The sequence below is a fragment of the Myotis yumanensis genome, unplaced genomic scaffold (genome assembly GCF_028538775.1).
Source record: "Myotis yumanensis isolate MYYU_CA2020_CCGP unplaced genomic scaffold, mMyoYum1.0.hap1 SCAF_1, whole genome shotgun sequence".
Taxonomy (NCBI): Eukaryota; Metazoa; Chordata; class Mammalia; order Chiroptera; family Vespertilionidae; genus Myotis; species Myotis yumanensis.
In genome coordinates this window covers 50,685,568-50,701,264 of record NW_027223752.1, presented here as the reverse complement: position 1 = coordinate 50,701,264, position 15,697 = coordinate 50,685,568, and the positions used below count along the sequence as shown (strand labels likewise).

Below are 15,697 nucleotides of genomic sequence, written 5' to 3'. Positions count from 1 at the left end.
TTTGGCTCAGTGGACAGAGCGTTGGCCTGCGACTGAAGGGTCCTGGGTTCGATTCCAGTCAAGGTCACATGCCGGGTTGCAGGCTTGATCCCCAGTAGGGGAGTGCAGGAGGCAGCCAATCAATGATTCTCTCTCATCACTTGTTTTTCTATCTTTCTCTCTCCCTCTCCCTTCCTCTTTAAAATCAATAAGTATATTAAAAATAATAAAAAATAATCTGTGATGGAAGGGGAAGTATGTATAAAGCACTTCTGCTGTGCGTAGCAGTACAATGGTTGTCTTGAAGAAAAGCACTTGTGCAACTGAGTCCACAGCAACATTTAGTTCATGCCAAAAGGTCCTTAATATTTGGTTCTATGAAAAACATCCATGAGCATATTTGGTACATGACAAAGTATTCTTTATATTTGGTCCTGTCAAAAATGTCCATGCTTAGAAAACGTCTTTGGGTTCAGATAGCCCATAACAGTTATTTATAATTTTGGTTTTACAGGATTGATACATAAGAAATACTATCAAATTTTACTGATCTAATAACTGTGCTGTAGCTGTATTGCCAATAATAATCCCTGACTCAGTAACCAGCTAGTAATGGCACATGGGGTAGGTAGATGGGTCAACGTGGACTAAATGTCTCCACGGATGTTTTACACAGAACCAAATGTCTGCTAACCCCTATAATAAATCTACTTGTCATGTCTGGGTGCAGTAACAAAAAGGGAAATCCACAATTTTCTGAACAGACTATTCAAATGTCCACTTACTTATTTGCGTAAGGCCAGGTTCATGTACTTGGACCCAAGCAACATATTGCAACAGATTAAATACAGAAGCACACATGAGAATCTACCTGTGTTCAATTAATCCAGACATTAGATTTATAAAAATGTAAAACAATGTCACTCTTCTAACTTTTTTTGCTTTGGAAAAGTTATTTTTTTTTTAAAAAAATTGTGTTAACATGTAGTGGGTTTATTGTTTTTAAAAATAATGTATTTTTAAGTTTTCAGTTTTAATTTCTACTATAGTAAATATCAACAGATATAAAGAAAAGCTCTTTGGGGGTACTCAGTTGTTAAGAGTATAAAGGGGTCCTGAGACCCAAAACACTGAGAACTGCACTGGAATACTGAGCCTAGAAAAGTGCAAGGAAAAATTAAAGAATAATCCTGTACACCAATGTACTTATGATAATTCTATCACTTTCCCACTGTCATTAGAGTCAGAGAATTCTGCCTAAGAACACAAAAGAGCTTAAGTGATTGATGGTATAAAACAAACAGTCCTCTCTGCTGGCTTGGCTCAGTGGCTGAGCGTCAACCTATGAATCAGGAAGTCACGGTTAGATTCCCAGTGGGGAGCATGGAGGAGGCAGCCAATCAATGATTCTCTCTCATCACTGATGTTTCTATCTCTCTCTCCCTCTCACTTCTCTCTGAAATCAATAAAAATATATTTTTTAAATAAAATAAACAATAGCCAGACAATGGAGATATTTAGATCTCATTTGCATCAGATCTTACTTGAAAAATTATTCATATATTTTAATGACCTTAAAGTAAATTACTAAAATTTTAAAAAGAATGCATTTGTCTAATTTTTCCTTTAAATTCATTACATCCAAAAATAGTGAGGAATATTTTTAAAGGTCCATAATAAACACAAATTATATGCAAAATAAGAATTATAAAACTATTTTTTAAAAATTCCAATTAGGATCTCCAAACTTCACAAGAACATCAAAAAATGAAACACTGCCCAGCCAGTGTTGCTCAGTGGTTGAATGTCAACCTATGAATCAGGAGGTCATGGTTTGATTCCCAATCAGGGCACATGCCTGTGATGCAGGTTTGATTCCCAGTAGAGGGGTGCAGGAGGCAGCTGATCAATGATTCTCTCATCACTGACGTTTCTATCTCTCTCTCTCTCCCATCCTCTCTGAAATCAATAAAAAATATATATATTTTTAAAATGAAATACTTATTTTGTTAGAGATAAAGTTATTAAAAATAGCATGACTGTAAAAGTATAATAGAGAAATATTCCTGTTTGAAACCACCAAACTCTTTTTTCCAAATAACTCCTGACAAATCTAGTTTCCATATAAAATTTACCAGTAAAATTCAATTACAAGTACAAATATACCACCCATAATAGAAAGATCTGCTACATTTTGAACCAAAAAGGTTTCTAACTTACTTCTCAATTGGAAGGACATGAGGTCCAGAGATGGAATAACGATACAAAAAAGTCAGAAACTTTCTGAATGCATCAAAAAAAGGCCAGTGAGAAAGAAGGCAGATGCATTTATTAGTGTGAACTGTTTTGGAACTGTCAGACTTCCCATCTGCCAGTGATGCTAAACCCAATAGAAGTCTCTGTTTTTCTGTGAGATTCTCCTCAGGATATGGTTCATAAAACTGAATAGCAGCACCATAGACCTGGAAAACAAGTAATATATTCACTAAATACATTTTATGTCATTTATTCAAATCACATCATTAGTTAAATATTTAATGGGTGAGCCAGGCCACTTATGAGCCATTATATGTCTATGAGTTAGGCAAGGTGCTAGGTACCAGGAACATTGTAGTGAACAGACATCACTCTTTGCTTTCTTGAAGTCATTAAAAAATAAAATAAAATTTAAAACTACACAAGTGCTACTCTCACATCTCTATATTTTTTCAAAAAGGTATTTCAATTAAATTGTATTTATTTCATAGAAAGTGAAATAAATTGTATAAATATTCTCTACAAGAAAATGATTAAGAACTATTATTTAGTAGATAGTGGGACAATTTTAGATAGGGAAATACAAATTCCAACTTCAGGCAATTCACTAAATTTCTCTGGATCTCAATTTCTCAATCTACAAAAAGAGAGTGTCAGACTAAATTTCCAAGGCCCCTTCCAGCTATAACAGTCTATGATTCTAAATAACATTGATTATTAATAATGTATTTTGTATTATTTTCAAAGATTCTATATTACAAAAAAATAAAGCAATGCCATAACCGATTTCGCTCAGTGGATAGAGCGTCGGCCTGCGGATTGAAAGGTCCCAGGTTCGATTCTGGTCAAGGGCATGTACCTGGGTTGTGGGCACATCCCCAGTAGGGGGTGTGCAGGAGGCAGCTGATCGATGTTTCTCTCTCATCGATGTTTCTAACTCTCTATCCCTCTCCCTTCCTCTCTGTAAAAAATCAATAAAATATATATTTAAAAAAAATAAAGCAATGAAGGATCATCATATGACAATTAAAAAAATCTTTTACCACATTCACGAGAAAGCATTTGAGTATATGGAACAGCATGATAATTCTCTTTTCCTTTGTCCCTGGATATAGTTACTTTAACCAAATGAAAGAGGTGTGTATTATAGATTCAATTTAATCAGTTATGTTTTCCTACTCTTCCTTGCATTATATAAAACTTAAATTTAAAGTGTACAAGAATTTCCTGATATAATTTGTTAAAACACATAGTACCTTTTCAGCTGAGGCTCCAGTTAACACAAATGTAGAAAATACAGGGAGAGGGTATTTGCTATTTGATGGCCAACATTCAATAGTTGCACCCATTGGTAAACAAAATAGGGGAACGGATTCTGGGAGCGAGAATGACTCATAATCTTCTTGAGGATATCTACAAATTAGACCTATAAAAACAATAAATATTAGGTCATCATCTCTTAAATTAGGTGCTTGTAATTTAAATGATGCTGAAATGCTTTATTTAACACATTTCAAAGTTCAAACCATTACATATACTAGGTGAGGCAAAAGTAGGTTTATGTTTGTGAGTATGCAAAACACAGTTTATTCTTGTATTATTATTTATTAATTAATGCATTATTTTCCATATGAACAACTGTGAACCTCCTTTGGCTCCATCCTGTATGTTCATCAAATAATTGAATGCTTCAGTAGGATTTATACAGATTTTAATCCTCAAATATAATGATTCATATTAACTGCTTAATATTTCTCAAGCTTCATCCACAAAGTTTAAGTAAGGCAAACAAGAAAAGATTATTCTAAAGAAATATACATACACACATATTCAAAAATTCAGTTTGTGGTCAAACTACCAACTTAAAGCACATGAATATACTATTTTTTAATTTTTTCAATATGGTTACCTGCATATATCCATTTCATCAGTTCTCAATAACTTTCCCTCAGGGTGTTTTACACATTAAAATAGATGTCCCTTGCCCTAACCGGTTTGGGTCAGTGGATAGAGCGTCGGCCTGCAGACTGAAGGGTCCCAGGTTCGATTCCAGGCAAGGGCATGTACCTTGGTTGCGGGCACATCCCCAGTGGGGAGTGTGCAGGAGGCAGCTGATTGATGTGTCTCTCTTATCGATGTTTCTAACTCTCTATCCCTCTCCCTTCCTCTCTGTAAAAAACCAATAAAATATATTTTAAAAAAATAAAATAAAAAAAATAAAATAGATGTCCTATAGGAGTACATACATAACTTCTAGCACAAATACAAAAAAAAATTCTAATAAAAATAGAAGAGTCACATATTAATGTTGTCTTCAGAATAGTATCAACTCAAATCTGGCTTCTGAATAATCCCAAGTTATATGAAGATAGAGTTTCAAGTGACCTATGATTTCATATTAAATAGACTAGTCTAGAAAGTGGTCTAGAAATCTTCTATTGAACACAACATCCAGCAGAGTCTTGTACTGGATTTTGTGGGACTAGAAATAGAAAATAGGTTCCCTGAACTTGAATAGTAAAAGTCAAGTAGAAACCATCACTAGATATAACCTTAAAGGCAAAATGATAAATTAGGAATACCAGTGGTTGGTTTGCGACTAATATCTATGTGATTCTGAACAAATCATATACCTGTAAGACTCTGCTTTTCTCATTTATAAAGTGAGATGAACTAGATATACTAAGGGCCAAGGCAGTTCTCAAGTTCTCTAATTATATGCTGGCCAACCAGTAGATCCTATGAGGGTCTAAGGTTAATTGTCTACTACTTTCTTAGTCATAAGGCTACAGTATAGGCTTTAAGTAGTTCAGAAATAGTGATAAATTGTACATAGATCTTAAAAAAATCAAAGCTAGAACAGAAAGTAATAGTCTATGATGTGATTTTAAAACTACCTATATATATAAAAAGATTAATACGCAAAGTGTCTTCTCGGGAGTTCGACGGGGAGACCAGGAGTTTGATCGCTTTCTATGACGTGTGCTGACCAACAGGGGGCAACGCAGAACGATCAGCCCTGATCGCCAGCCAGGCCTAGGGACCCTACCCGTGCAAAAATTTTGTGCACCGGGCCTCTTGTATTATTTAAAAGACTGAATCTGCTCTACAAATAAGATGAGAATGTTTGCTATTTTGAGGTTTTTGGCAATTGAAAATTTCAGTTATGTATTATAGAATCAAAAATTAGCTTATAATATTTCAGATTATTATGAAACACATATGAACTATAGATTTGACTAAATTTGATATATTGAAGAAACATTAATTTAATTAGAAAATACTTCCCCCCATTTTCTACTGATTTAAAAACTTAAAGAGAATTTCTACTTATTAGTTATTTATTTAAACCTAATGTTTAAAAAATCATGCCTTCTTTTAACATTAATCTCCCATTAACTGTATGGATGAAAACAAAACAGAATTAAAAGACACAGGTTATAGTCTCAGTCCTGATACTAACACACTATAAGATGGGTTTTGTTTATTTTAATATTACTGGCTCCGATAATACATTTATATATTAAGTAATCCATGAAAAATTCTACTTACCAGCTTTGTAAGATATAGTGTTAGTTTTTGCCACTGATTTTTTATAACATAAGTATACTGCGGATCCCCACTGAATTAAAAAAGAAAATATAATTAATTTTAAAAGGTAATAACTTAACAAAATGGAGTATCTTTGATCTTTCTAGTATGTATTATCTAAGATGTAAAAGATTGCTCTCTGTTAGCTATTTTCAGTTGGTTGTTTTGTGAGCATCTTATTGGAGTTACTGCCCACTTTTCTCTCAGAAGTAAAATTTAACATATTTTTTCCTAGCAAAAGCATAACATGAAAATCTGACCCTTTAAAACAAAAATAAGCCACAAAAATTTAGATTTTATGCTAAGTCCAACATTTGGGCAGAAGTGATAAACTAGGAATTATCTATTAGTAGATATACCTTCCTTTTGATCCCATTACCCCTTTCAGACATTGCCAGATTTTTCTGCAGCTCTTTTATGACAAAACTTGAGTAGTAATTTGCCATATCCATTTCCTTATATCCCATTCTCTCCTGAATCCATTCCAAAACAGGTTTCAATTTCACCATTCCTTAAAAGAACACCTTGACAACTTTAATGATGCCAAATCTAATAAAGTAGTTGGTTCCTAGTCTTCATTTTATCCAACCTCTCAGCAGATTTTGATACCACTAATGACTCCCTTCCTGAAACATTTTCTTTTCTTGGCTTTTCTGGCATCACACTCTCCAGGTCCCTTTCCATCAAATTTATGGTCAACCCTCAGTCTTCTTTTTTAAAATCCTCACCTAAAGATATATATTTTTTATTGATTTTAGAGAAAGGAAGGGGAAGAGAAACATCAATTGGTTGCCTCCCATATGCGCCCTGACCAGGATCAAATCCAAAAGCAATCAAACCCACAACTTTTGGTGTATGGGATGACACTCCAACTGAGCCACCTGGATAAGGCCCTCAGTCTCCTTTGTAGCATCCTCTCTCTTTTCCTGATCATTAAATGTGATCTCTTATATTCCTTCCTTTCTCTAAATGATCTCATACATTGGTTTTAAATAACTGCTACTCCCAAAGGAGTCTCAATTTTCTAGTCCCACCTGTAACTGAGATGAGGGAGACTGACTAAAGCAAATTTTGGGGTAAAGAAAAGGAGTTCAGTTTTAGACATATTAAGTTTGAAAAATCTATTAGACATCCAAATGAAGAATCATATGGAGCTAAGGTGAGAAGTCTGAAATGGAGATGTAACTTGGGAGATATCACCACTTGACTTTAGGTGGTTGCAGATATATTCACATAGCACATTTCCTTACCTTCTTTAGGCCTTAACTCAAAGGCCACTTTATTATTTCATCACCTTATATGCAATAACAAGCCTTCATCTAACCTTCCCAGTCCTCCCTATCACCCCTTTCTTGCTTTTCTTCCCTGCATAGCACTTACCACCATTGGGCATATTGCATATTTTCTTATTTATTATCTGCCTCTCACCACTAAAATATGTTTTATGATGGCAAGGGTTTTGTTTTATTTACTACTATATCTGTAGCACTTAAAACCATGCCTACTATGTAGAAATGCTCAATAAACATGTGTTAAATGAGTCAGGACATGTTTGTGCACACATGATAGAGTACCTCTATAAACCAGTACATGAGGACAGATTCATAGCACTGAAGACAAATATATGGAGAAAATAAACTTAAAGAAATATATATTTAAATATGTTTTACTGATTTTTAGAGAGAGAAGAAGGGAGAGAGAGAAAAAACACACATCTATGTGAGAAACATCTACTGATTGCCTCCTGCATGCATCCCAACTGGGGATTGAACCCACAACCTGGGCATGTGCCCTGACTGGGAATCGAACCAGTGACCTTTTGGTGCACAGTACGATGCTCAACCAACTGAGCCACACTGGCCAGGGCTAAGAGATATTTTTTAAATATTAAGGGACTACTATAACACCCACTTACCACCAAGATTTAACAAATGTTAACAATTTATCATATTTGCTTCAGGTATATATATATTTAAATAACTGTTGAAAGTATTCCATATGTTCCCTTTACCCGCCCCCCGCTCCCATTGCCCCCCTCCAGCCTGCCCTTGTCCCCCACCCCAGGTCCTTACTGCCCCATTGTTTGTGTCCATGGGCCATGCATATATGCATGCATACAAGATCCTTGGTTGATTACCTCCCACCCACTCAACCTCCCCTCCTTGCCTCTGAGATTCCTCACTCTGTTCCACGCTTCCATATCTCTGGATCCACTCCGTTCATCAGTTTATTTTGTGACTTAGATTCCACATATGAGTGAGATCATGTGATACTTGTCTTTCTCTGACTGACTTATTTCACTTAGCATAATACTCTCCAGGTCCCTCCATGCAGTCTCAAAGGGTAAGAGATTCTTCTTTTTTACTGCTGCAGCGTATTCCATGGTATAAATGTGCCACAGCTTTTTAATCCACTCATCTACTGATGGGCACTTGGGCTGTTGCCAGATCTCAGCTATTGTAATTTGTGCTGCTATAAACATAGGGGTGCATATGCTTCAGATATTTTAATTTATAGAGAAACAAAAAATTACAGGTTTAGCAAAAACCTCATCTTCCACTCCTTTGTGTTCTCCAGAAAGCCAGTGCATTTCATTTACATGCACTTAAAAAATTCTACTGTACAAATATATACATCTATGTGTATGTATTATTGTTTTATGCATTTTAAATTTTACATAAGTGATGATATACTGAATATATACTTTTATGGCTTACTTTTTTTACTCATCAACATGTTTTTGAGAATTAGTGGATTTGATCTAATTCCTTCATCTGAACTACTGGATAGTTTCCATTAATAATGAATCAGTTTATTTTACCCATTTCTCTACTGATGGTCACTTAGGTTGTTTCCTTTTGGCTGTTACAAATGATGCAATATATTGGCTCCTCATGAAGAAATTTTTCTTGCTTTCTTAAACATTTCCCTACTTTTAAAAATTTATTGATTTGAGAGAGAGGAAGAAGGGGGGGAAAGGGAGAGAAGGAGAGGGGGAGAGGGGGAGAGAGGGAGAGAGGGAGAGAGGGAGAGAGGGAGAGGGAGAGGGAGAGGGAGAGGGAGAGGGAGAGGGAGGAATATCGCTCTTTGTTGCTCCACTTATTTATGCACCCATTGATTGTTTCTTGTATGTGCCCTGACCTGAGACAGAACCACAACCCTGGCATATCAGGACAATGCTCTAAACAACTGAGCTACCCAGCCAGGGCATAAAACATTTTTTCTATGTCTCCAGGAGATAAATTATTAAATTGTGCTTAGGATATTAAATTATGCTCATCACTGTGTTAGAATTTTGTTCTTACAAATGTTTTAGTATTTTTGTATCAAAAGAATGAATGTGTAAAAGTCAGGTGGACATTATGAATGTAAGTCAAACTGGACTTTTAATTTACCAGGTGAGTAAAAATTTTATAAATAAAGGGCTTTCTATTGAAAAGTCTCAACTCCAGTTCCCAATAAGCCAAATTTCATGAAGATTAAAGAACCTTCAGTGATAACCTTTGTGATGATAACAAGGAAGCTATATGGCCATTTGGATATGGCAGAAATCAAAAAGAATATTCTAAAATGAAAAATAGAAGCTCAGAGGTACAGTAAAAATTATGGGGCACTGGAGGAAAATAACCATTATATCAAAACTAAGAGGGTTTTCTAGCCCTGGCCGGTTTGGCTCAGTGGATAGAGCGTCGGTCTGCGGACTGAAGGGTCCCAGGTTTGATTCCGGTCAGGGGCATGTGCCTTGGTTGCGGGCACATCCCCAGTAGGGGGTGTGCAGGAGGCAGCTGATTGATGTTTCTCTCTCATCAATGTTTCTAACTCTCTATCCCTCTCCCTTCCTCTCTGTGGAAGGTCAATAAAATATATTTAAAAAAAAAAAAAAAGAGGGTTTTCTAAATTTCTTCCACATACAAGGTTCAGCAAAAAAGAAAGTAGGGAATCCATTGTTCCAAAAATACTTTAAATGTTTAAACTATAAATTATCTGTGTTGTGTTAACATGGCAAAAACATACCTTCTAATGCTTTTTATTTTCCCCGGGAATTAGGTACATGATTTAATTGCTTGCTTTGTTAATAACTCCAATTTTCTAAATAAACTTGCTAAATCAAATACTGACATTTTTAAAAGACTGTAAAGCAAGAGCCATTTGCATAGAGTATGAAAAAATACTCTCAATGAATCAAAAACTGAGTAGAGTCCCAAATTTGCCAAGAGTTAGCTATGTGACTCAAAACTCCTGGACTACATATCCTAAATTATAAATTTTTGCACCACATGACTGACTATTCATAAGTTCTCTTCCAGCTCTAAAATATTATTCCATTCTAAATAAATCCAAATCCACATCATTCAAGGCTTATAGTTCAAAGTTTCAACATTAATAATTCTTTTTGTAAAATTATGTTTTTATTTATTTCAGAGAGGAAGGGAGAGGGAGAGAGAGATAGAAACATCAATAATGGGAGAGAATCATTGATCGGCTGCCTCCTGCATGCCCCCTCCTGGGGATCGAGCCTGAAACCCCGGACTTGTGCCCTGACTGGGAATCGAGCCTTGACCTCCTGGTTCATGGGTCAACACTCAACCACTGAGCCACACATTAATAATTTTTGAAAACTCTTTCTATATATAAGCTTAATGGGAGGTGGAGAAGTAGAGGAGGGGTTGTTTGTTTGTTTTTAGGCCAAAGCTGTAAGCCAGGTATAAAAATCATGTAGGAACTGAAAGAATTCAACACACATTTCCTCCTGTACATCAGATTATGTGTGGTTTTTTTTCCTTCCTGGTTTAGAAACCTAGTAGACACATACATTTAGGAAGTCATCCACACATAGCCTATATTTAGATCATCAAGGTTGTAAGTTTAGATGGTAAAGATAAATGGTCTGCAGACTAACCCTTGGAGCATTCCATTGTGCAGAGGTTAGGGAGATGGGAAGATATCGGCAAAGGCAGAAAAGGAATGATTGGTGAAATAGGAGGAAAAAGCAAGAGAGTACATAGAAAAAGACTACATCTTCCCTTTCTGCCACTGTTTCAAGAAGAAATGATCATCTATGCCAAAACCTACTGAAAATAAGATGAAGAACTAATCATTAGGTTCAATAAGAGCAATCTTACCTAGGGGTGGGGAATGAGTAGGGGCTGGGAGGAGAGGAGTCAACAGGGGGAAATGGGTGATATCTGTAATACTATCAACAACAACAAAAATTAAACAAACAAACCACAACAACAACAACAAAAACCAAGAGCAATCTTGGTGGGATGGTGGAGACAAAACCCTAATTGAAGAATTAAGGTAAGGAAGGGGACAAAATATAGTTAAATCTTTGAGACATTTTGTTATAAAGGAGAACAATGAAATGGGGCAATAGATGGTGGGGGGGATAAAGGGGTCAAGATTTGTAAAGATGGGAGAAAAATGGTTTGCATGCAATAGAGAAAAAAAAATTGATGATTCACAAAGAAAATAAGGAGAATTGCTGAAGCCATGTCCTCAAATAGGTAAGGATATGGGATCTAGTGCACAAGTGGAGGGAGGAGTTAACCTTGGCCTAGTGCAGTGGTTGGCAAACTGCAGCTCGCGAGCCACATGCGGCTCTTTGGCCCCTTGAGTGTGGCTCTTCCACAAAATACCGACTTCTGCGCATGGGCCACGAAGTTTCAATCGCACTGTACATGCGCGCCCGCACATGATATTTTGTGGAAGAGCCACACTCAACGGGCCAAAGAGCCACATGTGGCTTGTGAGGCGCAGTTTGCCGACCACTGGAATGCATTACTTTTGCAATAGGGGGAAATTTTTTTTTTCAATTAAAAAAGGCTTTTTGCGTAGCTCTTTTTGAAAGTACAACTAAAATACTTTCCTAAAAATAAAATATCCAATATTTTTAAAAACATGTTTTTAATTCAGTAATTGTGCTATGCTGTTTTCCAAACAAAGATTTTACATTATGGTCTTTTCATCAGTGGCTAATTTTATCAATGCAAAGGAATCACTTACCATACTGTTATTGAGATTTTTGTCGACTTTGCAGAATGTATGTGGTGGACTTTCTCCTTTACTGGGTATAATAATACATATGTCTGTGACAGCCAATGTATTCTGAGTCATGTTTTCAGAGGCTCTTCGGTAAGTGATATAAATTTTTTGTGATGAGGTACTGCCGCTAATAGTTGCAGGGCGTCCATAGGGAGTACTTTGAATAATTTCACACCCCTGTTTCAATCTTTCTTTCCAGTCATATAAAACCCTAAAAAAATAAATAAAATAAATAAATACACAAACACAAAGCACCCTCAAATGAAAGGTAATATTATCAGATATCATGAACTGGTCCTTAAATGTAGCCAAGATTTCAATCTTTTTGCAAATTTGAATTGCACAGTCCCATATAAAATTAAAGGATAACTTTTCCCTACCAAGATTTAAATAATGTAAGAAAAATTCAGATTAACCTTTGTTGACATAAACTACAGGACAGCAATGATTAAGTGCAAAGGTTCCTGTTTTAGCGTTCCATTTAATGGATTTATATATTTATTTTTGTCTCTAAACCCAAGCATCTTCTTGAGAAAAAGCAACTTTGTATTGTGGCCAAAATTAAAATTTTACAAAAAGCTCTAACCAGAAGGTAAAGGACCTGCCAACACACTTTTACTTCCAATTCTTCCCTCAAATTTAAGAGATAATTTTAGTCTTTCAAAAGAGAAAATAACCTCAAAAGTATAGGGGAAAGACATGGGTTTTTCCCCGCTTCTTTATTGTGGTAAAAATCATAGGCTTTTCATAATGGGAAGGCTAGGCATCCATTCCTTAAGTCTTCTAAATACTATACTTAAAGTACTTGGGGAAACAAAGAAAATGTCATGATTAAATAATATAGTTTAATTCTTTCACAAAATTCACTGATTAGACTTTAAAGCTAAGTCCTTGGCATCAGTAAAAATAAAAAAAATTAAGGTCTACTATATTGTGTTTTTGCTATAGAAATGGTTGTAACTGGCAATGTCCGTAATAGCAATCAGTGTCCCCTTTCATAAAATCCATTATACAAAGAAAATTTAGTACCAGAAATTGGTCAAATTATTGCTTCCTGTTATAATTTTTAAAATATATTTTTTATTGATTTCAGAGATGAAGGAAGAGGGAAAGATGACACATCAATGATGAGAGAGAATCATTGATCGGCTGCCTCCTGAACGCCCCCGACTGGGGGGCGAGCCTGTAACACGGGCATGTGCCCTGATAGGGAATTGAACCGTGACCTCCTAGTTCATAGGTCAATGCTCAATCACTGAGACACACCTGCCAGGCTAAATAATTTTTAATTTCCCTTTTTGTCCTGGCTCTCAGCAAACAAACATTTTTTTTTTTGGAAAATTTAGAACTAACTTGGATGCTTAATCACAGTGACTATGTTTATTCTATTGTTGGCTTAATTGCTTATTCCTCCTTGTCTTTTTGCTTTTGCTTTTTTTCTGTTCTGTTTTTCAACCTTAAAAAAAGGTATTGTAACAGAGGAATTACACACATCTGAATTCAAATTCCTACTACTTGTTACTAGTTATACTATCATAGAACAATATAAACAAACAAAATAGAAACAGACCCACAGATACAGAGAACAGACTGATGGTTGCCAGAGGGGAGGAGGGTTGAGGGACTGGGTGAAAAAGGTCAAGGGATTGAGAAGTACAGCTTGGCAATTACAAAATATTCATGGGGATGTAAAGCACAGCATAAAAAATATAGCCAATGATATTGTAATAACTCTGTATGGTGCCAGATGGGTACTGGAAGTATCAGGGGGAACACTTTGTAAAGTACATGATTATCTAACCACTATTCTGTACACCTGAAACTAATACAAAATAATAGTGGATGTAATCAGCAGATCAGTGCATTCAAAAACTGTGGTACATCTACATAATGGAATATTACGCCGCTATAAAAAAGAAGGAGCTTTTACTATTTGCAACTGCATGGATGGAACTGGAGAGCATTATGCTAAGCGAAATAAGCCAGTAGGAGAAAGATAAATATCACATGATCTCACTCATATGTGAGATATAATGATCAACATAATTTGATGAACAAGAATAGATCTAGAGACAAATGGCAGGGGAGTGGGGGTTTAGAGATCAACCAAAGGACTTGTATGCATGCATATTAGCATAACCAATGGACACAGACACTGGGGTGGTGGGGGCTTGCCTGGGGTGGGAATGGCTGGGTGGGGGGGTCATATGTAAAAGGAGACATATGTAAAACTTTAGACAATAAATAAAAAAAATTAAAAAAACAGTGGATGTAAACTGTAATTGAAAAAATAAAAAAAAAAACTAAGATTTAAAAGGCAAGAATGATGTCATATTCTTCACAATAACAAACATATAAGGGTAGCTATAAAAGTAGTTGTTCATTTCAGTTCAAGTCCTTTCCTATTCCAGAATCCTTCCTATGCTTGGAAAATTCCTCATCTCTACTCTAGGGAACTCCAACACCCAAATGAGAATCTGCAACAGTGCCTTCATTTTATCCACAAGCTAAAATTCTGATGATAGTCAGTGGTCATAGGAGCAACTTACCTAATCAAGATTTAACAGCTGGTTTACTTTCTTTTTTTAAAATTCTTTATTGTTTAAAGTATTACATATAGTATTACAGGTGTCTCCTTTTCCCCCCCATTGACCTCTCCCTGGCCACCCTCACGCCCCCCCCCCCCTCAGTGTCTGTGTCCATTGGTTATGCTTATATGCATGCATACAAGTCCTTTGGTTGATCTCTTACCACCCCCTCTTCCCTCTGAAGTTTGATGGTCTGTTCAATGCTTCTCTGTCTCTATTTTTGTTCATCAGTTTATGTTGTTCATTGTATTCCACAAATGAGTGAGATCATGTGATATTTATCTTTCTCTGACTGGCTTATTTCACTGAGCATAATGTTCTCCATGTCCACCCATGCTGTTGTGAATGGTAAGAGTTCTTTCTTTTTTACAGCAGTGTAGTATTCCATTGTGTAGATGTACCACCATTTCTTAATCCACTCATCTGCTGATGGGCACTTAGGCTGTTTCCAAATCTTAGCTATTGTAAAGGGTGCTGCTATGAACATAGGGGTGCATATGTCCTTTCTGATTGGTGGTTCTGATTTCTTAGGATATGTTCCTAGAAGTGGTATTACTGGGTCAAATGGGAGTTCCATTTTTAATTTTTTGAGGAAACTCCATACTGTTCTCCACAGTGGCTGCATCGTTCCCACCAACAGTGAAAGAGGGTTCCTTTTTCTCCACATCCTCTCCAGCACTTGTCGTTTGTTGATTTGTTGATGATAGCCATTCTGACAGGTGTGAGATGGTACCTCATTGTTGTTTTGATTTGCATCTCTCGGATGATTAGTGACTTGGAGCATGTGTTCATATGTCTCTTGGCTTTCTGTATGTCCACTTTCAAAAAGTGTCTAAGTCCTTTGCCCATTTTTTGATTGGATTGTTTATCTTCCTTTTGTTAAGATGTATGAGTTCCCTATAAATTTTGGAGATTAGGCCCTTATTGGATATAACATTGGCAAATATGTTCTCTCATGCTTTCTTATTTTGTTGATGGTTACTTTTGCTGTGCAGAAGCTTTTTAGTCCCATTAGTTTATTTTCTCCTTAGTTTCCATTGCCCTAGGACAGTGATGGCGAACCTTTTGAGCTCAGCGTGTCAGCGTTTTGAAAAACCCTAACTTAACTCTGGTGCCGTGTCACATATAGAAATTTTTTTATATTTGCAACCATAGTAAAACAAAGACTTATATTTTTGATATTTATTTTATATATTTAAATGCCATTTAACAAAGAAATATCAACCAAAAAAATGAGT

At 35.9% G+C, this 15,697-nt stretch overlaps 1 protein-coding gene across 7 annotated transcripts in view; it reads right to left on the bottom strand.

Annotated features, from left to right (window-relative positions):
* Positions 1-15,697, bottom strand: part of DENND4A (DENN domain containing 4A) — a 112,093-nt gene that overhangs the window by 52,598 nt on the left and 43,798 nt on the right. For all 7 annotated transcript variants that reach the window (XM_070420580.1, XM_070420601.1, XM_070420610.1 and 4 more), the window contains exons 5-8: positions 11,833-12,082; positions 5,788-5,857; positions 3,492-3,661; positions 2,200-2,441 (exon numbers count right to left, since the gene is read on the bottom strand). In XM_070420580.1, the coding sequence (XP_070276681.1) occupies positions 2,200-2,441; positions 3,492-3,661; positions 5,788-5,857; positions 11,833-12,082 (732 nt within the window). The remainder of the gene's footprint in view (positions 1-2,199; positions 2,442-3,491; positions 3,662-5,787; positions 5,858-11,832; positions 12,083-15,697) is intronic.